Source organism: Phascolarctos cinereus, unplaced genomic scaffold (assembly GCF_003287225.1).
Source record: "Phascolarctos cinereus isolate Bilbo 61053 unplaced genomic scaffold, phaCin_HiC Scaffold_4;HRSCAF=312, whole genome shotgun sequence".
NCBI lineage: Eukaryota > Metazoa > Chordata > Mammalia > Diprotodontia > Phascolarctidae > Phascolarctos > Phascolarctos cinereus.
Window position 1 is genome coordinate 313,109,452 of NW_027555847.1, and position 23,459 is coordinate 313,132,910.

Genomic DNA, 23,459 nt, shown 5'->3' on the forward strand with positions numbered 1-23,459 from the left:
CCACCTTCTTTTCCAATCATAGCACTTTTTTTTTTTGAGAGGGAGGGAGGAGGGAGATTGTGTCTCCCTGTCTTACCCAGGATAAAAGTATAATTGCTACTCACAAGTCCGGTTCCAATACTATTTGGCATAGAAGCTTTAACCTGATCCATTTTTTTGAACCTGTGCTCATCTGTTCTATCATTCCCTTACTGCCTAAGTGATGTCAGGTACATCCTACCACCTCTTTGGGCCTTAGTGTCCTCACCAGTAAAATGAGGAAAGTTGGGTTGTGGGTGGAGGGTAGGGGTCCTTTCCAGCTGTAAATCAATGGTCCTAGGACCTCTGAGATTCTTCCTAGCTCTAGGCTGAAGATCATAACGGCATAATCTGTGTGATATAAATAACTTCAAAGTTAGCTATTTCTGCACACAGTGGTTTTCCACAGAAAGGGAGAGAGAAAATATTCAGTTTATTAGAGTACTATTGGCTGATTTTCTTGTTAGCAGCTGCCCAATTTCTATTACAATTCTCCTCACCTATTTTAGAAACATCTCCACTCCAAATGTTCACATGGACTATTTGTGCCCGACCTGTGGTAGAATATTCCAAGCTCGTATTGGTCTAATCAGCCACAGTCAGACGCTCTGTACCTTGACTCCAACATGGTGATGTCACTTAGGTCCTCTTCAAGAATGAAGGACAATTAATCATCCATTTAAGGTCCTGCATTTAGGCAGTTTCAGCTCTGCCACTGACTTACTCTTCAACCTTGGGTCCCATCTGTGACTTCATGGGTATAAGAAGTTCCAGGTATGGAATTTTCTCTACCAATTCAGATCACCACCTGATCTGCAATTTAAAGAGTGTTTTAGAGAGTCTCCTAGAGCATTGAGAAGTTAAGTGACCTGTGCAGGTTCCCACAGACAACCTGAACTCAGGTCTCCCTGAGTTAGACTAGAAGCTCCTTGAGGGCAGGGCTTCTCTTTTGCCTTTTTTTCCCCTAAATCCTCAGTGTTTAGCATAGTGCCTGGCACATAGCAGATGCTTAATAAAGGTTTACTGATTCCTAACTCCAGGGCCAGTTCTCTACCCATTATGCCATGCTGCCTCTCACTGTCAATTTTAAGCAAGTCCAGTTCTTTTATCATAACTTTTATTTCGAATCACTATATAGAGTTTTTGACTAGCTAAGAAGACCAAGGACAAAGAAGTCTCCCTATCCTCAGTGCTCAACTTCCTTACTTTAAAACAAACAAAAACTGGGAAAGAGAGCTTGGTAGCACATAAAGGGCACAGAAAAGTCTGTAAAAAAGGATCGGAGGGGGCAGCTAGGTGGTACAGTGGATAGTGCACCAGCCCTGAATTCAGGAGAACCTGAGTCCAAACCTGGCCTCAGACACATAACACTTACTAGCTGTATGACCCTGCACAAGTCACTTAACCCTACTGCCTAACAACAACAACAAAGATCAGAGGCCCCTATCACCAAGGGGCATCACAGTTCCTGACATCCAACCTATAAAACAATACTTGCTCCTGTTTAATCTGGTTGATATCTTACTTGTATATTGAATGGAGGAACTGGATTCTTGAAGGCTGTTCTATAGATACTTTGAGCTCTTCAGGGGAAAGTGTTAATGATTATGTTGGCAATTCATAAGATGAAGTGGATAAAGGGCTGGGCTTGGAGTCAGGAAGACCTGCCTTGGTTTCTTCATCTGTAAAATGGAGATCATAATAGCACCTACCTCCTAGCAGTGTTGAGAGGATGAAATGAGATAATAATTTAAAGGGCTCAGGACAATGCCTAACACATAGGAAGCACACTATAAATCTTGTTGTTCAACAAGTATGTATGGGGGTCAATCTTGTTTTTTTAAATAGAGATGAGGTAATGGACCATTTCCTGTCCTTGGAGAAGTGGGAAGATGATGGGTACAGGATGTTGCAAGTACCTCAGACATCGCTGCTGCATCAAGGGATTTTGCTTAACTGTATTTCTTGGTTAGAAGGGGGTCCGAGTAAGCGTCACAGGCAGGATAATATCTAGAAATGAATGTGATCTAAAAACAAAGAGTATCAGTGAAACTTTAAAAAACATAAACTGAGGGGGCAGGTAGGTGGCGCAGTGGATAGAGCACCGGCCCTGCAGTCAGGAGGACCTGAGTTCAAATCCGGCCTCAGACACATAACACTTGCTAGCTGTGTGACCCTGAGCAAGTCACTTAACCCCCATTGTCCAACCAAAAAACAAACAAAAAAAACAACAACAAAAAACATAAACTGAGGGGCAGCTAGGTGGCACAGAAGACAGAGCATCGGCCCTGGAGTCAGAAGGACCTGAGTTCAAATTCAGCCTTGGACATATAACACTCACCAGCTGTGTGACCCTGGGCAAGTCACTTAACCCCATTGCCTAGCCAAAAAAACCAACCAAACAAAAAACAAAAACCATAAACTGAGCACCTACTATGTACAAGACACAACATTGATTATGGAGTGACTAGTTACATTAAAAAGAATTTGCACTGTAATCCTTTCATATATGTAAAAGCCTTTTTAAAAAAGTAGATCACTGATATTTGAAAGAGAAGCTGAGACGGGTAAAAGCACAAAATCCTTAAACTCTCGGCAAAAGTGTCAGAACTGAGTCAATTAAAGCTTACTCAGAAATCAGGATAAAGCACCTCCAAAATATTTATTAAGACAATAAAATGATTTGAGGTACAAGTATTCTATCTTCATTCAGCTTTTTCAACAGCTCAGAAACTTCTATGGCTTTATAAGAATGACTGACGATGCTACCAGAAAAGCCAACATCTGCTAGCTAATCAGTTCATGAATTAGCATTTAGTCAACTCCTACACGGCAAACACTTCACCAAGTGCCCAGGATGCAAAGTCAGAAATTAAACAGTCCCTCCCCGCAAGAAGCTCACATTCTAGACAGAGAACTATTATTTACCACGTGGAGTTTCTCAATGGCTAAGAAGGCCATAGGTAAAGACCTCCATGCTCAACTTCCCTCACATAAAAACGAACAAAAAAAGAAAAGACACAAGATCCTGGAGAAGACGAGGAGTGTCAAAGAGTCCTGGCTCTGCAGTCACAGGACCCTGATTCACATCTCATCTGGCCTGCTTATTTACCTGTATAACCTCGGGCAAATCAGGTTTCCTCAGTGTCCTCATCTGTGAAATGAGGAAGTTGGAGACAACGGCCTCTGCCATCCTTTTTCAAACTAGATCTATTCATCCTAAATAATGGGAGATCCTCATCTAGTTTAAATGTTACAGACACATGACATCCAAAAGAGCAAATGAAACCGTTCCTTCAGATACCTGTTTCAGAAGGGTCTCTTTGACAGCCTAAGTGTGGTTTTTAAAATATGTTCAGTGGAAATCTAAAGTGCCATAAAATTCCCCATCTGGGGAGTCTTCGGAAGAAAATGTTGGGATGATATCAGCATGGTAGCCATGGTGAATACGTGGGCCATATTTAATGTGGGGATTACCTCCCAAAACCTGCTTCAACACTCCAATGCGGGCTGTGGCAAAGCTAGTTCTAATGGAGAATGGATTGTTAAATTTTCAGTGTAAGCAATGACACTTCAGAAATAGCATTTTTGTATGGTCTGAGAGTTAAGAATGCTGTTTGGGGTGGGGTTTTTTTGTTGTTGTTGCATTTCTAAATACAATAAAGCTTTATTTAAAAATGTAAAAACTATTCTTAGCTTACTGGACTGTATAAGGGCCTAAACTTTCCAGAACCCTGCTGGAAGTTTAAGAAAGTGTTAATAATGCAGATTAAACTGAAAAGCAAGTATGCATAGATTTTTTTCCCCCCAGAGAGCTTGGAGTTAAAGTTCACCATCACATCCCTGTATTGCTAAGGTGGAAGTTTTAGGAAATGAAGTCATTTCCAGACTGAGGCGGCTGCTGCTGCTGCTGCTGCTGCTGCTACTACTATACTACTACTGTTACTGCCACTGCTGCTGCTACCACTTCTTTGAATTTATAAAGCAATTAAGGTTTACAAAGTTCTTCACATTCATCATCTCATTTAAGCCTCACAAGACTCCTGAACCCGATCAATAACAAACACTTATTAAGGATTTACTTATGTGCCTGGGACTATGAATACAAAAAAGGGCAAAACCACAAAAATACTTGCTCTCCAGGAGAGAGACAACATACCTGTAAATGGAAGGAAGTTACCCTTATGGGGGGAAGGCTTAGTAAGCGAAGGCGGGGAACATCAGAAAAGGCCTCCTGTGGCAGGTAGCATTTAAGCTACTGTACTAAGGAAGCCAGGGACGTATGCGAAAATGTAAAGGTGAGGAGGAAGACCATTCCAGGCACTGAAGACCGCCAGTGCAAAGGCAAGGAGATGGAAAGCTGGATTGTTTCACTGAAGCAGCAACAAGCAGGCTAGCACTGGCATCACTGGATCAACAGGGTGAATGGTGAGGAGTAAAGCACGAGGAGCCTTGTAAAGAAAGGAAGAGCCTTAAATGCAAAATAATGGACTTGATATTTGATCTTGGACCTGATGGGAGTTTATTGAGCAGGAGAATGCCAAGGACAAGACCTCCACTTTAAGAAAATCACATTGGCAGCTGTATGGAAGATGACTTGGGAGGAGGCTAACTGGAAGGCAATTACAACAGTCCAAGAGAGAGGCGATGAACCAGGGCATGAATTAGGATTTTTTTTCCCCCTTCTCTCTCTCAATTAATTCTGTTTGCAATTTCATCTACTCTCACAGCTTAGATCATCCTAGGCCAAAAAGTCATGAATACCTGGATATCTAACCTGTATAAAACCATGTTTATCATTCTCCCTAAAGCTTGTGTCTTATTCTGACCTGAGTATTTCTGTCCATAGCATTACTATCCATTCAGCCTTCCATTTTTTGAAACCTTGGTTGTATCTCTGAACATCTTCATCTTATCTCCTTCCCATTGGAAAATCTGATGGAGGCCTTCATTATCTCCCATGTGGTCTGTTTGAACAGCCTAACAGGTCTTCCTACCTCTAATTTCTTCCCTCCCTGCTGTCCCTCAACATTGCTCCTGCCAAAATGATCTCATAAACAGACCTGGGCAAGTCACTCCTTTGCTTAAAACCCTTCCTTGACTTCCTAGTGCCTATGAAAAGAACTCCAAATTCTTCCTCTTGGCATTCAAGGCTATCCACAATGTGGTACCACCCAACCCTTCCGGTCTACGGTTCACCTTGACATACTTGATTAAGTTTGCTCTTTCGCCCTCCCTCTGTGCCACTGCAGATGCTGTTCCATAGCAACGAGCATTCATTACTCGATTATGATGTATGCTAAGCATTTAGCATTTCCCCAGGCCTGAAGTGAAGCTGTCTCCCTTTTTTGCTCACTGAGCTCACACCTGTTCTTCTACAGCCCTACTCAAAAGCCTCTTCTTCCACAAAGCTTCCCTTGATCCCTCGTCAGTTCCCTCTGATTCTCACACAGGATTTTTGTTCTTGCTTACCACATAGTCTATTTATCTGGGTATTTCTGTCCTATCCATCAACTAGTCTGAGAGTTCCACAGGGTATAAGGTCTGTATCTTAGCTAAATTTTGTTTCTCCACAGAAGTGTTTCAGTGTTTATTAGGTTGCCAAACCCATGATACAGAGATACAAATTTATACCATTTATATTTTTGTTTTGATACCAGGTTCTTAGGACCCCTCCCAAACCTCTGCCACCTCTTCTGACTTAAATGGATTTCATAACTTCATCTTTTTTCAAGGTCTCTTTTTTCAATGGTTTCTTCATCCTGTCCTTTTGTTGCTCTTTTTAAAATTCTTCCCTGGTCTTTCTTCTATACCTATCTTTTATCTACATGTAGCTTTCTTCTTTATCTAGCTGGAAGGTATAGACTGATATCAAACAGGATCCAGCTTTGAAAAGGCCAGCCAAGGCTGGAAAGTTATTGCTCTGTTAGAGGCGGGGTGGGCAGGGAGGGCAGGACAGGAGGGAAGATAGTTTCTTTTATACTAGAGAGCTGGCTGTTGGAACCAAGGAAGACCTGGATTCCATGGCCACCTCTGACACACAATGACTGTGACTCTAGGCAAGGCCCCTAAGATCTCCACACTCTGATCAATCCTCTAAGACTATAAATTGCAAAGAAGGTGCTGACAAGGGGAGGAGATTTCTACATCTGGGAGTTCTCTATATCAATGAAATCACAGGTGCCATCTCTCTTTTATCATGAGGATACTGAGCACTCCTAATGCCCCAACATAGGCCTGTGAAAGCCTGTACCTCTGGAGAAAATCCAGCTGAATATTTATTGGGAGAGTGTTTTTTTCCAATACTAAAAGAAGCCTAAAATTATGTTAAACATTAATTTAGAGAAAACAGAATAGAAAAATCACATAACAACAAAAAAATTCCAATAGTTTCATAAGCTTCTCCCTGGGCTAAGAGAGGCAATGCGGCATGGTGAGTAGAGTTGGTTTTAGAGTCTGGAAAACCTGAATTCCAGTCCTGCCTGACACATACGGCTGTGTGACCCTAGGGAGATCACTCAACCTCTCAGTGCTCCAGGAAACTATTTAAGACTCCAAATTACAGAAAAGGTGACAACCTGTGCAGTAGATGGAGTTTCTTCACAACCAGTGAAATCACAAGTCCAGTCCCTTCCCCCTAACGTCGGGCTATTTGTTTTATCTTATCATGTTAGGGGGGTTGTATATGTAAAGACAGGGAACACCAATAGTCTGGAGTATCTAGACTTTTATTAAGCCATTTTTTCCCCCCAAGACCTCACTAAACAATGGCTCCTGCCTGAAACGTGATCAGATATGAAGGAATAGGGGGTTAGTATAATTAGCATCCCACTGCATGCAGGTGAAGCATTTTCTCCTCTAAATGGCTTTGATGAAACTGCAGCTATAGCACTGTTCTCAGAACTGGGACCTTCCAGCTAGGTACAGAACGAAGGCCCATGATGAGTTTTGAAAAAAGCAACATGATGAGCTGAGAGCATGAAGAAGTTGACAATGAAAAGAAGGATGAAAGAAGTATGAAATCTGTTTAAGTCAGCGGAGACAGCAAAGGCTTGGTGGGGAGGGGATGCCTGAAAACGAAAAACAAAGATATAGAAATCTGGGGGTAAATTTAAGCTTAGCAATGGAAGTAATCTGCCTGTGAAACATAATCCCTGGGTAGTCCATATACTGCTAATTCTCTTTTGAAATTAATCTCCTCTATAGCAGCCTCCCCACCCTGGAGACAGATGCCTCCCCCAGGCCCAGTCTCAGGACAAATGAGTCCTAGGCATGCACCATTTTAGGAGGGGGCCGGCCCTGTTTACTTCACACCAGGCTCCAGTCTGTACTCTCTTCCCTCTCTTCCCTCCCCTCCCTTCTTCTCTCTCTTATCTAATGAATATTTATACAACTGGACTAGTGAACTTGAGAGCATGGGCTCCCAAGCATTATTTCAAGTTCTTTTAAAAAATGACAAAAAATAATATGTAAAACTTACCTAGATTACAAAGCTCTTTTTCTCTTGCTTCCCACCTCTGGCTATCCACATAAGCTGCGGAGAGCAGGTATCTTTTACCTAAGGGAAGAAAAGGACAGCTATCTCAGTAGGCTTCTTTATGCAACAGATATCATTTCATATATTTAGTTCTTTTTAAAATTATATTTTCCACTTATCTAACTGTATTTCTAAAGAATATGTTATTCATGGGGCAGCAAGGTGGTGCAGTGGATAGAGCACCGGCCCTGAAGTCAGGAGGACCTGAGTTCAAATCCGGCCTCAGTGTCAAACACTTGACACTTACTAGCTGTGTGACCCTGGGCAAGTCACTTAACCCCAACTGCCTAAAAATTAAAAAAAAAAAAGAATATGTTATTCATGACTAATATGGAAATGTGTTTGGCATGATTGCACATGTATAACCTATATCAAATAGCTTATCATCTTAGGGAAAGTGAAGTGAGGGAGGGGAGAAATTTTAGAATTCAAAATTTAAAAAAAAATGAATGTTAAGGGGCAACCAGGTAGTAAAGCACTGGTCCTGGAGTCAGGAAAACCTGAGTTCAAATCTGACCTCAGATATTTACTAGCTGTGTGACCCTGGGCAAGTCACTTAAATCCGATTGCCTCAAAAAAAAAGAATGTTAAAAATTGTCTTTATGTGTAATTGGGAAAAAATAAAATATTATTTTTAAAAAGAACACATGGTATTACTGTTGTTCAAAGTGTCTGACTCTTTGTGACCCCATGTGACCACACAACCCCACGGAGTTTTCTTCACAAAGATACTGGCATGGTTTGCCATTTCCTTCTCCAGTGTGTCCTCATTTTACAGGTGAGGAACTGAGACAAACAGTAGTTAAGTGACTTGTCCAGGGTCACACAATTAGTAAGTCTCTGAGGCAGGATTTAAACTCAGATCTTCCTGACTCCAAGCCCAGTAGCTAATCCAAGAATTTTAAGGCAACACTCTAGTTCATTTAAAAAAAAATGCATTTAATAACAAATTAATACTGCTAACAGCAGATTCTGAGAGGCTCTAGGGCCTTTTACAGCATTTTTTGTGGAAGGAAAAATGTGAAATTTCTCCTGCTCAAAGTTCTAGTTTAGAAAATGCTTCTATTGGGTAACAACATAGACAAGACCTGAAGCTGATATTCCCTATCACACATTAGAAAAAAGAGCTCTCATCATTATTCAGCTTTTCCTAAAAGTATCCCGTAACACAGGTCAGTAAATTTATCCCTACTTAACAGGTTCAGCTCAATTCAACAACCATCTATCAAGCTGGTATTTGTGTGAGGCACTGGGATATAAAGACAAACACAAGACAGCCCCTGCCTACCAGAGCTCCCATTCTATGGATGGTTCCCACTTGTACAAAGATAAGTAAATACAAGGTAATTTGTGGAGGCAGAGGGGACTCCTAGCTGAAGGGGGTGGAGAAAGGCTTCCAGGGGAAAGCTACCTTGAAGATGGCTGAGGATTCTAAGAGGGGAAGGGAAGACTGAGGGAGGTTACTTGGGGAAGAGAGCAGCCTGGTGTGGGGAGAATGCCACATTTGGGCAAACTAGCGGGCTGGCTGGCTAGAACTTTGAGGGCGTAAAGGGGAATTATAGGAAATATTCCTCGAAAGCCTATAGAACCAGGGTGTAGAGGGCTTTAAATGCCAGGCTGAGGAGTACACGTTTTATTTTAGGGGTAAAAGCAAATTCAAAAAGCAAGAGAGTGTTGGTCAAGTTGGTCTATGCCTTACAAAGGGGATTCCTGCAGCTGGGCTGAAGATGGATTAAACTGGGGACATACAAAGCAGTTAAAGAAATAGGAAAAAGCAAATGGGAAATTTGCAGGAATTCTTGAGATATTAAAGCACAATACTGAGATGCTTCTCTCTGCCTCGTTCCCCTCAAAAGCACAACACAATAAAATAACCCTCCCATTACAGTTGGCTTTGATTAAACCCTTACTTGAATGACATGTCTATTCCTAAGCTGTAGATCTTTAACAATATGTAGGAAAACTTATGATGAAAACTGCTATCCACCTTCAGAGAAAGAACTGATGGACTCTGAATGCAGATTGAAGCATTTTTAATTTTATTTTCCCTGTGTTCTTTTGCAACACAGCTGATATGGAAATATATTTTCTATGACTTCACATGTATAATCTATTCAAACTGCTTGCCTTCTCAAGGAGGGAGAGAATTTGGAACTCAAAAATTTTTTTTAATGTTAAAAATTTTACATGTAATTGAGAAATATTTAATGAAATAAAAATACATTGGGGGGAAATATATATGTAGAAAAGTGGAGACAATTCAGAAAAGAACAAATCTTTACAAAGTGTCTATAATTTGAGTTTATGCTAGACATTTCTAATAAATTATATTTAATTTCCTATAAATGGTATTAATTTCCAGCTCACAAAAGTCTGTTAAACCAATAAAATATCTACAGTATAAAACCATATTATTATCTCTTAACGATTTCTCACCATCATTTATAGTAACAGTGATTCTGTGCATTCCAAGCTTTAACCTTGCAAACTACAGGCATGACTGATTCCTGGAAGAATTCCAGAGTGCATTAATAAAAGGAAGGTTAATAAACAAATAGAAAAGGGAAGCGAATACATGGAAATCATCATAAAAGGCCTGCATGGCTTAATCAAGAACAGGTCCCACACACTAACCTCATTTCTTCTGTTGGCACGTTCTCAACATTTATCCTTTACAACCTCTCTGCAGCGTATGACATTTGGCCACTCTATCCTCCAAAACACACTAACCTCTAAGTTGTTGTGACACCTCCCGCCCTGCCCCCTTCTCCTTCTACCTGACTTCACCTTCTTGACCTCCTTTGTGGGATCCCACCCTCCCCTCACACTGGGTGAGGCCCAAGGGTCTTTTTTTTTCTTTTTACACTCTTTCTCATAGAAACCTCAGATATGTTCTTTTTTTAAAATAAATTTATTTTTAGTTTTCAATATTTACTTCCACAAGATTTTGAGTTCCAAATTTTCACCCCATCTCAGTCTTCTCCCCACCCCAAGATGGCATGCATTCTGAATATCCCTTCCCCTAGTCTGTCCTCTCTTCTATCTCTCCCCCCCCTTCTCTTATCCCCTTCCCCTTCTATTTTCCTGTAGGGTAGGATAGACTTCTGTACGCCATTTCCTGTATTTCTTATTTCCCAGTAGCATGTGAAAACATTTTTTTTAAACATATGTTTTTAAAACTTTAGGTTTCAAATTTTTTCCCTTCCTCCCTCCCCACCCACCCTTATTGAAAAGGCAAGCAACTCAATATATGTTATACATGTGCAGTTATGCAAAACACTTCCATAGTAGACGTGCTGTGAAAAACTGAGACACATTCTTATTTGTATTTATGTATGTTACATTTTTATACGTACATATTATCTCCCCAAAGAAGTAAGGTTCTCTGAAGGCAGGAACTGTTTCTGTATTCCCCTGCACCTATCACAGAGCTTGGTCTATAAGAGCTTAAAAAAACGCTTATTGATTGACTGTCAGTTTCCTCATCTGCAGACAAGGGGGCTTGGATCAGATGACCCCTAAGGTGTCTTCCAACTCTAAACTGATGAGCATCATACAAGCTCTTGAAACCCATCCCCAAAATCCTCCTTTAGAGGCAGCTAGGTGGTGCAGCAGATAGAGCACTGAGCCTAAAGTAAGGAAGACCTGAGTTCAAGTCCAGCCTCAAACACTTACTAGCTGTGTAATCCTAGACAAGACACTTCACCTCTGTCTGCTTTAGTTTCCTCAACTGTAAAATGGGAATAATAACAGCACCTACTTCCCAAGGTTGCTATGAAGATCAAATGAACCAATATTTGTAAAGTGCTTAGCACAATGCCCGGCACATAAGGTGCTCGTTCCCTTCCTGTATTCCCTTTTAAAATATCCCAGCACTTAGCACTGTAACCAGCACACAGAAGCACTGTGGACTTGATATGACATGCTGCAGTTTCTCTCTGTCCTACCCTTTCTCAGCTCTCAGCTTCAGAGTTTTCTCTGTGGAGGGCTAGAATTCAAACTAATAAAAACAAAAATGATACCGAAAATTCTTCTCAAGTCTACACATCCAACTAGTTTACTCTCTCACTTGACATCCTACCCTAAACCCCAGGTAACTAACTACCTGGTGGTATTTGCTGCAGCATCTTAGGGCCTTGTTTACACCCACAAAATATTTGCTAACAATCATCACTAAACATTTTATGAAATTACTATTCCAGTTGAAGCTATTCATTCATTCATTCATTCAATAACCATTAAGTGCCTTCTATGTCCCAGGTACCGTGCTAAATGCTGGAGAAACAAAAGGAGGCAAAAAAACCAGTCCCTGCCCCCAAGGAACTTTGTAATGGAGGAAGATAACATACAAACAATAGGCAGGCATAATATGCACTTAATGTTCAAATGAATGAATAACTTCATAGAGTGTTTAGTGATGATTTTTAGCAAATATTTTGTGGGTGTAAACAAGGCCCTAAGATACTGCAGCAAAAACCACCAAATAGTTACCTGGCGTTTAGGGTAGGTTGTCAAGTTAGAGGATAAAGCAGTTGGATGAGCAGACTTGAGATCAATTTCAAGTATCGTTTTTGGTTTTCTTAGTTTGAATTCTGTCAGTTGAAAACTCTCCATAATTAAGGATAAATAGGAAATAATTAAAAGAGGGGAGCACTGGAATTAAGAGGGTTTATCAGCCCCCTTCTCATAAAACTATGATTGTATATGTAGGATCCACAATGAACTTCAGTTTACTCTAGAATTCTAAACTATGACCAAATAGCTCTTCCCAGAATTGAAAGGATAGGGACAGGTTCAAATGACATTGGATGACATTGAAAGAAAATGAAATGGGTGATTTCCATCATAAGCCTCTAGTCACACATTCTGATGAGAATCACATATGAGGAATGAATTTATTTCAAATTTAAGCTAATCACTTACAAAACAAAACATGTGGGCAGGTAAACGAATGGTTAATTCTAGAGGTCACCTGTCCATTACACCTCTCCAAATGATGTCACTAATGTAATTGTCATGCGTCTTGTACAGGCAGGAATACTGGGACAAGGGAAGGTCAAGTGGCTTGGCCAAGGTCAGTCACCGCCAGGTATGTGATTAATACTCCGCCCCCTGCACGCTTTTCCTAGAGGCGGGAACTCCGTGTTTTAAAAAAAAAAAAAAATCAAAGAGGGGAGAAAAGGGGCTGTCCAAAGCAATCCAGGTAAACGGCTACCTAGGCAGGGAGCCATGACAATTATCCACGCCGAACTGATATTGGTGTTTTAATGTAAGAATCTCCGAAGAAACACATCAAACACAACAGTTCAGACGCAGCTCCCAGAGCAGCTGAAACCTCTGACTGCGGATTCCTCCTGGAGCACCGAACCATGTTAATTTCACTGTCTGGGGGGAGAGGTGGAGAGGAGGGGGCTCAGAGACATTCCTCCCATGACATACACACACACTTTCCAAACACCTCTTCTGGCCCCCAAACCCCGCGTTCTCCTGCTCTCCTGGGTTAACCTCTGCTTATGCCAACTCCACAGCTGGCCCTCGAGGAAGCCTAAATGCAGCAGCACCCCCGCCGTGGAAACAGCCACCACCAACCTGCCAGGGAGAATTGAGACAGAGCCACGTTCCGGGCCAGGAGCAACCCGTGCCGCACTCTGGGCGCCGCCATCATGGAATGTACCAACTGTGACGCCAGCGCAGGAGGGGGCCGTGGAGAAAAGGAAGGGGCGGGGTAGCCGAGAGGAGGAGACCTATGCTAGGGTTTTTCTTTTTTTTTCTCTACGTTCTCTGGCCCTTTAGAGATAGAAGGAGGTGGGTGTGACTCGGGGGCAGGTACTTTTTAAGCTAGCTGCTCTGCGGCAGCCCCTCTTCAGCTCCTGCAGTTGGTACGGTCGGAGGGGGACGCAGAATGGCGGCTGTGTCTCGACGTTGGAATAGAATGCTGTTGCAAACAGTACGACGTAGTGCGACCCGCCGCGTGCTGCTCGGGTTCGCTCCCGGCTGCTGCCGCTGGGCCGTCGGAGGTAACTGCGGCCCCGGGCCGGCTCCCGTCCCCGTGGACGCGGGAGGGTTGGGACTGGGGTGGAAGGGAGCTCAGGCCGTCATTGCTTATAAAGTAACCCCCACCCTCACCCCCCCACACCTCCCCGCGAGGTGCGGACGCCAATCAATCCCTCCGTGAGCTAGCAGAATCCTTCCCGGACGGCCCCGGAAAGCTTGCCAGGCGCTTGCTCGGCTTGGTTGTAGACCACACGCTGAATCGTAGGCCCTGGGGAGTTGTGCCCTTGCTCCCCCGACGGGTCTAGGCAATGCTTAGAACACAGCTAATTAGATAAGAGGCCCTCTTTTTCAGTATGGTGAAGTCTATGGACCCAATCACGAATGAATTTTTAAGTAATTAGAGGCACGAAAATAAAGATAGTTTGCTTTGTATATATTTCTTTGCACGTTGTTTCCCCCATGAAGTTGTAAGCTCCTTGAGGGCAGGAAATGTCTTTGGGCCTTTTTGTATCCCGTCACTTGCTTGGCACTGTGCTATGCGCTTAATAGGTGCTTGATAAATGTTATTTGATTGATAAAGATGTAAATCCGTGAGTTAGATAAACAACCTGTAGTGACCCTTTGGACCTTTTCTAGGGGGAACTTTTTGCAATATACATACTCCCGAGGCTATGGGAAATTTTTTTCCAGGTGGAGGGAATGGAGGATATAGACAGACATATACATATATGTATACATATGTGTATATATGCGCACATATGTACATACACACGCTTAGCACTTGACAAATATTTCATTTGATCCTCACAACAACCCTGAGAGTGCTGTTTGTTATCCCTATTTTAAGTTGAGGAAACTGAGGTTGCCACTTGCCCAGTGTCACAAAACTTGGATAGATTCACCCAGCTGCCTCTAGAGGATTTGGGGAGTGATTTTCAAGAGCTTATGTGATGCTTATGGATTTAGAGCTGGAAGGGACCTTGGAGATCATCTAGTCCAAACTCCCTTATCTGCAAATGAGAAACTGAGGCTGAGATGTAAGATGCCCAGCATCTTATACAAGATGATGTCAGTAAGTGTCAGAGCTGGGACTTGAACCCAGGTCCTCTGACCCCAGAGTACCTCTAAAGTGCCACCAGTGGCCTTAGGTGGCCGTCTAAGGATTTATGGCTGGAAAGGAGAGAACATGTGGGTCTTATCTGCTCATCATTTTCCAGCTGAGAAATGGAGGCCTAGAGAGACAGTGACTTCTCCAAGGTCACACATGTGATAAATAGCTAACTTGGATTTTGAAATGAGCTGTTCTGACTCTCGATCCATTTCTCTTTCTGATACACCTGGCTTCCTAACTGTTGATATTTGTATAATGAATTCTAGAAGTAGACAGCATAAGTATTTCCCCCATTTTACAGATGAGGAAACTGAGGCAGACTGGGTTAACTGACTTGCCCAGGGTGACCCAGCTAGTAAGTGTCTGAGGCTGAATCTGAGATTGGGTCCTCCTGACTGACTCTCAATCCACTGCACCAATAATTGACTTGAGGTGAACTCAAATCCAGATCTTCCAACTCCAGGTCTAGGGTTTGTCTGGACTGTACTCTTCTCCTTTACTAAGATCCTTCTAGTCCTTCCTTCTTACATATAACATTTTGTCCCTAGACAGATCTAAGAGTTCTGTAGAAAAGATCTAATCACCTTCCCTCCTCCACCGTCCATCCGAGGAACCCCCACTATAGAACTGATAAATATCATCAAAGTCTGCCAGCCTGCCTTTGCAAGACCCCATTTCTTCTGCCTCATTACACTGTAGAATGAACCTGGGCTCCCAAAGGCTCTGCTGTTGTAGCTTATGCTCCAGCACATCTGCCCTGGAAGGCTTGGAGTATAGGCCTGGTTCCCGACTTGTCTGAGGACCAGCCTAGCTGGGTTTGGAGAAGCTGATCAGATATATACAAAATGAAAGCACAGTAATTTGGAGGGAATGTGCTGTAGCAGTGGGGGTGATCGAGAAAGCCCTCCTGTAGAAGGTGATAGGAGCTGCATTTTGAAGGAATCTAGGATTCTAGGAGGTGGGGGTAAGGAGGAAATGCATTGCAGGCATGAGGTAGCCTGTGCTGTGCCAAGATGTTGTGTATGAGGGACAGCAAGAGGACCAGTTTATCTGTGCCACTGGGCATGGGAAGCTAAGTTGGAGACAAGTTGGTTTGTTTACAAGTTTACTGCCAAAATGAGGTAATGACAAAAATCATCATCTCTGGTTTTCTCTAGAGCTGAAAGGGACCCTAGAGGCCATCTAATCCAATCCCTTTTTTTGAGAAAATAGTACTTGAAAAGTCAGGTGACTTGTCAAATGTCATATGTTTGGTTAAGTGGCAAAACCAGATTTGAACTCTAGTCTATGACAACTAGTTAACCCTTTCTGCTGCACCAAAAGGAAGAAAACAAGAAGAGGAAGGGCGAGCAGGAAGAGAGAGGTGAAAGAGAAGTGGAAAGGAAGAAGGGGAAGAGATCTAGAAGCATTTATTAAGTGTCAAGCACTGTACCACGTGGTGTGATCTGGTCAGGCTTGTGCTTTAGGAAGATCACTTTGATAACTGAGTAGAGGATGGATTAGAATGAGGAGACACTTGAAGTAGGGAGGTCAGCTAGAAGGCTGTTATATTAGTAACAATACCAGTATTTCAGAAAAACCTGGGAAGACATATGACTGATGCAAAGTGAAGTGAGCAGACCATCGTGCACAGTAACAGCAATATTGTGTGATGGTCAACTGTGAATGACTTAGTTGTTCTCAGCATGCAACGATGCAAAAGAATTCTGAAGGGCTTATGATGGAAATTGCTATCCCCATTTAGGGAAAGAACTGATGGAGTCTGAGTGCAGATAGAAGTGTACTTTTTAAACTTTCTTTATTTTCCCTGTTTATTCTTTTGGACTGTTTTCTTTTACAATGTGAATAACTTGGAAGTAACTGTACTTGACTGAAAAAGAAAACACAGACCAAAAAAAGAAAAAGAAAGTTCAGAATGTTGCCTTGATTGATACCTTCTCTCAGATCATTATTATACAGCATTATTGTCAGACTCACCTTATTTTTCTCTTGCCACAGATTGCCTCTTCCCAGCAAATAACCATCTCCCAAAATTATTGAGGATTGTCACTAAAGAAATGCACATGGAGGGTTTTGTGTCTTTTTTCTTTCATCAGTGTTTGCTTGGGATTTGTTCTCATCTGGAGATGGTGGCCCAGCTAGAGGAGGAAGTAGCTCTTAGGCACCCACCATAGAGAGTGGAAGTGGGAAAATGCTATAGGAGCCAGAAAACCAAGCTTCAAGCCAATTTGATTATTGAATAAGCTTTGTGACTTTGAGTAACTTAACCTCTCTGGACCTCAGCTACATCGTCAGTAAAATGAGAATAATTTATATTTGCCCTGACTATAAAGGTCAGAGGGGATGATGGAGAAAGAGCTTTGGAAACTGTAATGTGCTATATAATTGCTTATTAATAATGTAGCCAATAAATTCCTTTTGCTGTTTTTATTTTCCTCTCAAACTTTTAGGGAAACGCTATCTGCTTACAGATGATGTTGTGAAACTGCAAGAATTCCAGCAAGTGAAGGTAGCGGTTTCTTCTCGATTTCATGGCAAAAAAGGTAATGGTGATGGTTTGGTTAAGCTGGTTTTTGTTGACTGATCCTCACCATGTGATGATGATGATGATGATGATGATGATGGTAGCTAGCATTTATATAGTACTTACTGCATACCAGGCACTGTGCTTCCAAAGCCTTATAATTGGATCCTGCCTCAGAGTTTTTCATTTTTCATTATTCCCCAATATTATTCCCCGACTGGTCTTACTGTCCTCTCCATATGTCCTGTCCATTCCTGCCTCCATTTCTTTGTTATATCCCTGTCAACTGAATTTTGAATGCAGTCCAGACTGGACTGGTCTCTAACCTGGGAATGGCCAGAGCAGAGCAAAGCAGGCTAGAGGCAAGTGTGTCCAAAACCAACCTCCTCATTTTACAGATGAGAACACTGAAGCCCAGAGCCTTGAGCAGACAGAGATCCTTAAATAGGTCTGCCACATCATTACTCTGAATACTCCCTCCAGCCCCACCTCCTGTCTATACTACGTCACACTCTTAAGAATCTTGTCCAAGTGTTTCTGCCAGACTTCATAGAGAATCCACCCAGTGCCCTGAAGGCCATCCTCCAGTTCTTTTAATATCCTGTGCATATGAGGGCAGCCCCTGGGCCTCCAAAACATGACAATCCTGAGGTAGGACATAGGCAGCATTATTACAGATCCACTCCTTCAGCCTTCCTTGATTTTATTTTAAAACAGAAAAAAATTCCTTTCCTCTGATTTAAAGTCTTGTTTTCACAGTATTTCTGCTTTTATTTTTTGTGGAATGCCCAAGTTGCATTCTTCCAAAATACTTGATCATTACAGTTGTCATTAAATCTTGTACATTTTTTTTTAATCAACTTAAAATACTAAGAAAGCTACACTGCCTTCTGGAAAGCAGATACCTGCTTTCTGTTTGATTCCCAGCCTATCTCTGAGCAGCTCTTAGCTAGAATCTAGCCTTTCTAACTTCAAAAAATAGTAGTTACTTTGGGGCTGCCCTCACTGCCCTCACAGTTACTTACATGGGAATACAGCCTGTACAAGAAATGCTAAAGAGTCTGGGTCTGCTAGTTTCATTGATCCTGCCACTGAAAAGAAACTGTCTGCTTTTGTTGCTTACACTTAAGAATGGGTTTCTACCCCATGGCAGTTTCTGCCAAAGCCCGAAAGTAACGTAGAAAGAGAGGTAAGAAGGAGGTACTGGGGTACGGTTGAGTTGCATGAAAGCAATGCAAAGAATTCCCAAATGGCGCAAGGTCAAACATCGTTGCCAAAAAGAAACAGATAAAAACCACATTTCCTACACCTTTAGTTCTTCGTTTCCTTTCTGTGTTCCTACTGAGGGTCTAGAATAATCCATCTGCCTCCATTTTGTTTCCTTTTTCCCAACTTCGCTTCTTTCTACAGACCTTGTAAGACCAGTCTGGTTGAGGTAAGCCTCACTGGCTGTCCCTCATTCATGGAATGTTCTCCTTTCTTACCTCCTCCTCCCTTTAAAGTTTCTTTTCAAAAATCAATCCAAATCCCACTCTCTGCAGGAGATTTTCCCAGTCCTCTCAGCTTTCCCTCTGAGGCTACCTTGCATCTCCCCTGTGAAAAGGTGAGTTCCTCGAGGGCAGGCTCTGTTTTTGCCTTTCTTTGTATCCCCAGCACTTAGCTCAGTGCCTGACATGTGGCAGACACTTAATGCTTGTTGATTGACTCATGTGGAGAATGGTCCTCCGTAGGACTCATGCATCCTGAATTCCTTTTGGTTGCTCTATTATCATTAGCTGACATTAGTTTCTCTTCTCTCCTTCATAGTGTAGCCTAGGTGATAACTGCCACACTTGGATTTCTCCTCCTTCTTTTTTTTTTGGCTATATTTTTATTAATTTATTTATTTTTAGTTTTCAATATTCACTTCCACAAGATTTTGAGTTCCAAATTTTCTCCCATATCGCCCCTCCTCCCATCCCAAGACCGTGCATTCTGAATACCCTTTTCCCAATCTGCCCTCCCTTCTATCACCCCCCCCTTCTCTTATCCCCTTCCCCTTCTATAAGGGGATAAGGCAGGATAGATTTCTATACCCCATTGCCTGTATATCTTATTTCCCAGTTGTACGTAAAAACAATTTTTAACATTTGTTTTTAAAGCTTTGGGTTCCAAATTCTCTCCCTTCCTTCCTCCCCACCCACTCTCATTGAGAAGGCAAGCAACTCAATACAGGTTATAGATGTGTAGTCATGCAAAACACTTCCATGGTAGTCATGTTGTGAATAACTAACCATATTTCCATTCATCCTATCCTATCCCCCATTTATTCTGTTCTCTCTTTTGACCCTGTCCCTCCTCAGAAGTGTTTGCTTCTGATTACCCCCTCACCTAATCTACCCTCCCATCTATCATTTCCCCACTTTCTTTTCCCCTTGCCCCTATTTTCCTGTAGGGTAAAACACTTGGATTTCTTTCAGAAACCTATTTTAAAGACATGGAAGAAAAGATGAAGAAAAAGGTTCTCATCTTAAAGGAGGAACTGAAAACCCTGCTCCATTTATGTGAGACCCAAGATGACATGGAGCTAACAAGAAGTGCTATTTACAGGTGAGGTACTTCCTTGTTGAGCCCCTGTACCTGCTTTTTACCTATGGATGGAGAAGTGTCCCAGGACCCTTTTAGGAGTGACCCTTCTCACCCTGTCACTGACAGAGAGCAGGGAGGTGTGTGGGGTTAGGAAGAGGAGTTGGGGGGTGGGTAAGATCATCACAGCAGTCACCACTTCACACGGTCCACGTTATCTTTTCTACCAGTAGGAAATTGGGAGTATTTATTATACTGTTGAGATTTTACAAAATTGAATTTTTTGTATATCATTTTGCTCACCTTCCCTTCTGCTGCTTGTCCTCTCTTCTGTGACTTAGCCTCCTTGATACCCTAATTGTCCCTTGGGTTTCTAAGTGCCTGTGGATACCCGTTGATGCACAGTTCTCCTGCTTTAGTCTTACTTTCCTGAAAATGAGCTGACCTATGTCATGTTAGCTTTATTTCTGCCTGTTAAAGGTGATCCTTTTTCTCTGCTTGATCTCTCATTTCTGTGCCATGTGCATATTGAGAAAGCTAACTAGGTGCATGGTTGAAATAATCACTATGTCTCACCACCATCAACTCATCTTTCTGTGAGATCATAGCAGCTCTGAAACTCAAATCTCTCATGTCCCTGGGGTCCATCCTGCCTTCTGATGGAGAGGATGGAGGGTGGACATTAGAGAGCTCCTGCTGGATCCTTCACTTTAGGAGGGGCTTAAGACAGCCATCTCATCATTTCCTACCTAGCTGCAGCATTTGCTAGACCCATTTCCTTCTCCTCACCTATCACCATCACCCCCTCTTTTGGCTCTTTAGATATTGTCCCCCCATTAATTTCCCTTTAAGAATCAATTCAAGCATATAATTTATTAATTATATTTTATATAAATATATAATGCTATGTTATACATTGTATATTATTATATAATCTATGATATATAATTATATTATGATTATAATATATAAAATATATATTATATAATTCAGCATATGATTTATTCTTTATATATAATATAGGCAAAGTATTTCATATTAGTTATAATTTTCTTTGAAAAAAAACAGCTTAGGGGCAACTAGGTGGCACAGTGGGTCAAGCTCTGGCCTTGAAGTCTGGAAGACCTGAGTTCAAATCAAGCCTCAGACACTTAAAACTAGCTGTCTGACTCTGGGCAAGTCACTTAACCCCGATTATCTCACCAAAAAGCAAAAAAACCCAAAACAGTTTTTATTGATGCCTTTTGTCTTTTACGTCATGGTTATTTCAACCACTGAAGCCCTCCCTTGTGACAGAAAAATATCAATTAACCAAAAACATCTGGTGTACTGACCATTTCTGACATTGTATTCAATATCCTGTACCAGTAGAAGTACCTCTGTACCTCTGTACCTCTGAAGGAGGTGTGTTTCATTATCTGTTCTTGAGAACCTTTATTTGTTTTCTAGTTTCTCAGAGATTGACCTCCTGTGAGTGAGCTCATTTATATTGTTTTTTTGGGTTTTGTTTTTGTTTGTTTGTTTGTTTTGGCTAGGCAATGGAGTTAAGTGACTTGCCCAGGGTCACACAGCTAGTAAGTGTGTTATATGTCTGAGGCTGGATTTGAACTCAGGTCCTCCTGGATCCAGGGCCAGTGCTGTATCCACTGTGCCACCTAGCTGCCTCAGCTCATTTATATTGTCATGGTCATTGTGTAGATGCTTTTCCTGGTTCTGCTTATTTTGCTCTGCATTAGTTCATACAGATCTTCCCATGTTTCTATGAATTCCTCATGTTTATTGTTCCTCTCCACACACTAATATTTTGTACACAATACCCATTTTTAGCCAATTCTGTAATTTTCTTTAATTTGCGAAAATAATTTACATTGGTGTAATGATTTAAGGTTTCTAGAGTGTCATCAATATATTATCTCATTTGATCCTCATAATACAACAGTCACTGTAAGTAGGCATTATTTTTATCCTCATTACCGAGGCCCAGAAACATTAAATGACTTGTCCAGGTCACGTATCTGATTTGGGATTGGAACTGCTGCTCCACCAGGCTGCCTGATTAGATCAGGGACATCTGAAAAGTACAGATCACCATTATTGTCGATCATAAAATTCATGTAACCAAATATAACTGGCGAATCATAATGTAACTCCCAACTTCCTTCAGTGATTTCCGTTAGTCAGTAAACTTCTATTAAGCACCTGGGAGCCACCTGCAGTTGTCCTGATCTATATGTGCCCGGACCCAGATGGCTCTGGAGGAGAAAGTGAGACTGGTAATGTTGCGCAGCCCTCCCTCCCTTAAATCCAATTCGCTTGCAAGTCATGGTGTCACCTTCCTGATGTCATGGGTCCTCTGAGTATGAAGTACAAACAACAACCTACAAGCAGTCTGAGCTGCTCTTCTGGGGACCCAGCTGACTAGTTCCTGTTGGGAAATGCAGGTCCTCCTTCCTTCCTCCCTCCGTTCCCCTTCTTTCCCCTCCTTCCTCCCCCTCAGTCCATTATCATACCCTTACCTGCCGTTGCTGGGCCCAAAGGAATGTACATTTCGATGGCTGAAATCTAGCCAGTTATCTTGGGGTTTAAGGGCTAGATTTCTGTGAAGACCATGCCTTAAATCCAGTTCACTCTGGCTTCTCATTGATTGGCTAACAAGCACCACCAACTAACAAGTGATGCCCAAGCACCGCTTAGTGGTCTTTGTTTGGATCTCAGAGTGAATGTAAATAGTAATTGTTTCTGTTTTGGCCAGAAACCCTGAAGTTCTTCCCCTCCCAAATCGATTTTTAAAAATATTTTGGATTAGGTGCAAGGGGCCATTCTCTGTCTCATTTCTTTTTTTTTCTTTTAATTATTTTTAGTTTTCAGTTACAATCACTTCCATAAGCTTTTGAGTTTTACATTTTCCCCCCTTCCCTCCCTATTGAGGTTTAGGGGCTTAGGGGTCCTGGGACCCCAACATCACAACACGTGGGTCCTGTCTGAAAGAATTCAACTCAACCCTTCTTTCAGCCAGAGACAAGGTTTACTAGAACATCCATCATATTGGGCAGACTCCTTAAGGAGTCAGAATGTTAGTGAGCTATTGAGTAGATTTTAAGAATCTGAGCCCATAGCTAGATTATAAGAATCTGAGCATTTTAGTGGAGTCAACATGGACCTTATATACAGAAAGACTATGGGAGGGATCTAGGAGTGGCCTAGTAGTCTATGAGGTAATAGAACTCCAGGGACCTAGACCTTGTGGCCAAGGGAGAATGGAACCTAGATAGGGTTAAGGGTGGGAAGTGGCCTGGGGCCATAGGGAGGTAAGACAGTGGAGGGCTATGCTAGGTTAAGGGTAACAGAATTGGGAGACTGGGTGTAGCCACAATGAAAGGCTTGCTGGTGGGATTATAGCGTCAGGCGAATGCCAGTTTGGCCATGTGGAAAAGTCCGGAGTTTTTCCTTTTTGGGGTCTAGATCCCATCCTCATCATTCCCTGCCTCCTCCTCAAGACATCACGCAATCTGAAATAGGCTATACATATACATTCCTATTAAACATTTTCACATTAGTCATGTAAAGAAAAATTAGAACCAATAGGAATAACTATGAGAAAGAAGAAACAAAACAAAACAGAAGGAAAAAAAAGCAAATAGTAGGTGTCAGCAGGCAGGGGAGGGCAGCTCTAAGTATGTCCTTTCATTAACCATTAGCCCTAGAATAAG

General features: G+C 42.0%; 2 protein-coding genes across 4 annotated transcripts in view; one reads left to right on the top strand and one right to left on the bottom strand.

Annotated features, from left to right (window-relative positions):
- The window catches only part of MRPS27 (mitochondrial ribosomal protein S27), a 134,147-nt gene extending 120,899 nt beyond the window's left edge, over positions 1 to 13,248 (bottom strand). Inside the window, exons 1-2 of the mRNA XM_020998373.2 lie at positions 13,145 to 13,248; positions 7,499 to 7,576 (exon numbers count right to left, since the gene is read on the bottom strand). Of these exons, the coding sequence (XP_020854032.1) occupies positions 7,499 to 7,576; positions 13,145 to 13,220 (154 nt within the window). The 5' untranslated portion in view covers positions 13,221 to 13,248. The remainder of the gene's footprint in view (positions 1 to 7,498; positions 7,577 to 13,144) is intronic.
- Positions 13,249 to 13,324: 76 nt separating this feature from the next.
- Positions 13,325 to 23,459, top strand: part of PTCD2 (pentatricopeptide repeat domain 2) — a 38,415-nt gene continuing 28,280 nt past the window's right edge. The window contains exons 1-3 of one of the 3 annotated variants that reach the window (XM_020998378.2): positions 13,325 to 13,572; positions 17,111 to 17,203; positions 19,644 to 19,773. In XM_020998378.2, the coding sequence (XP_020854037.1) occupies positions 13,458 to 13,572; positions 17,111 to 17,203; positions 19,644 to 19,773 (338 nt within the window). In that variant the 5' untranslated portion in view covers positions 13,325 to 13,457. The remainder of the gene's footprint in view (positions 13,573 to 17,110; positions 17,204 to 19,643; positions 19,774 to 23,459) is intronic. The other 2 variants (XM_020998376.2, XM_020998375.2) reach the window with 2 other exon arrangements.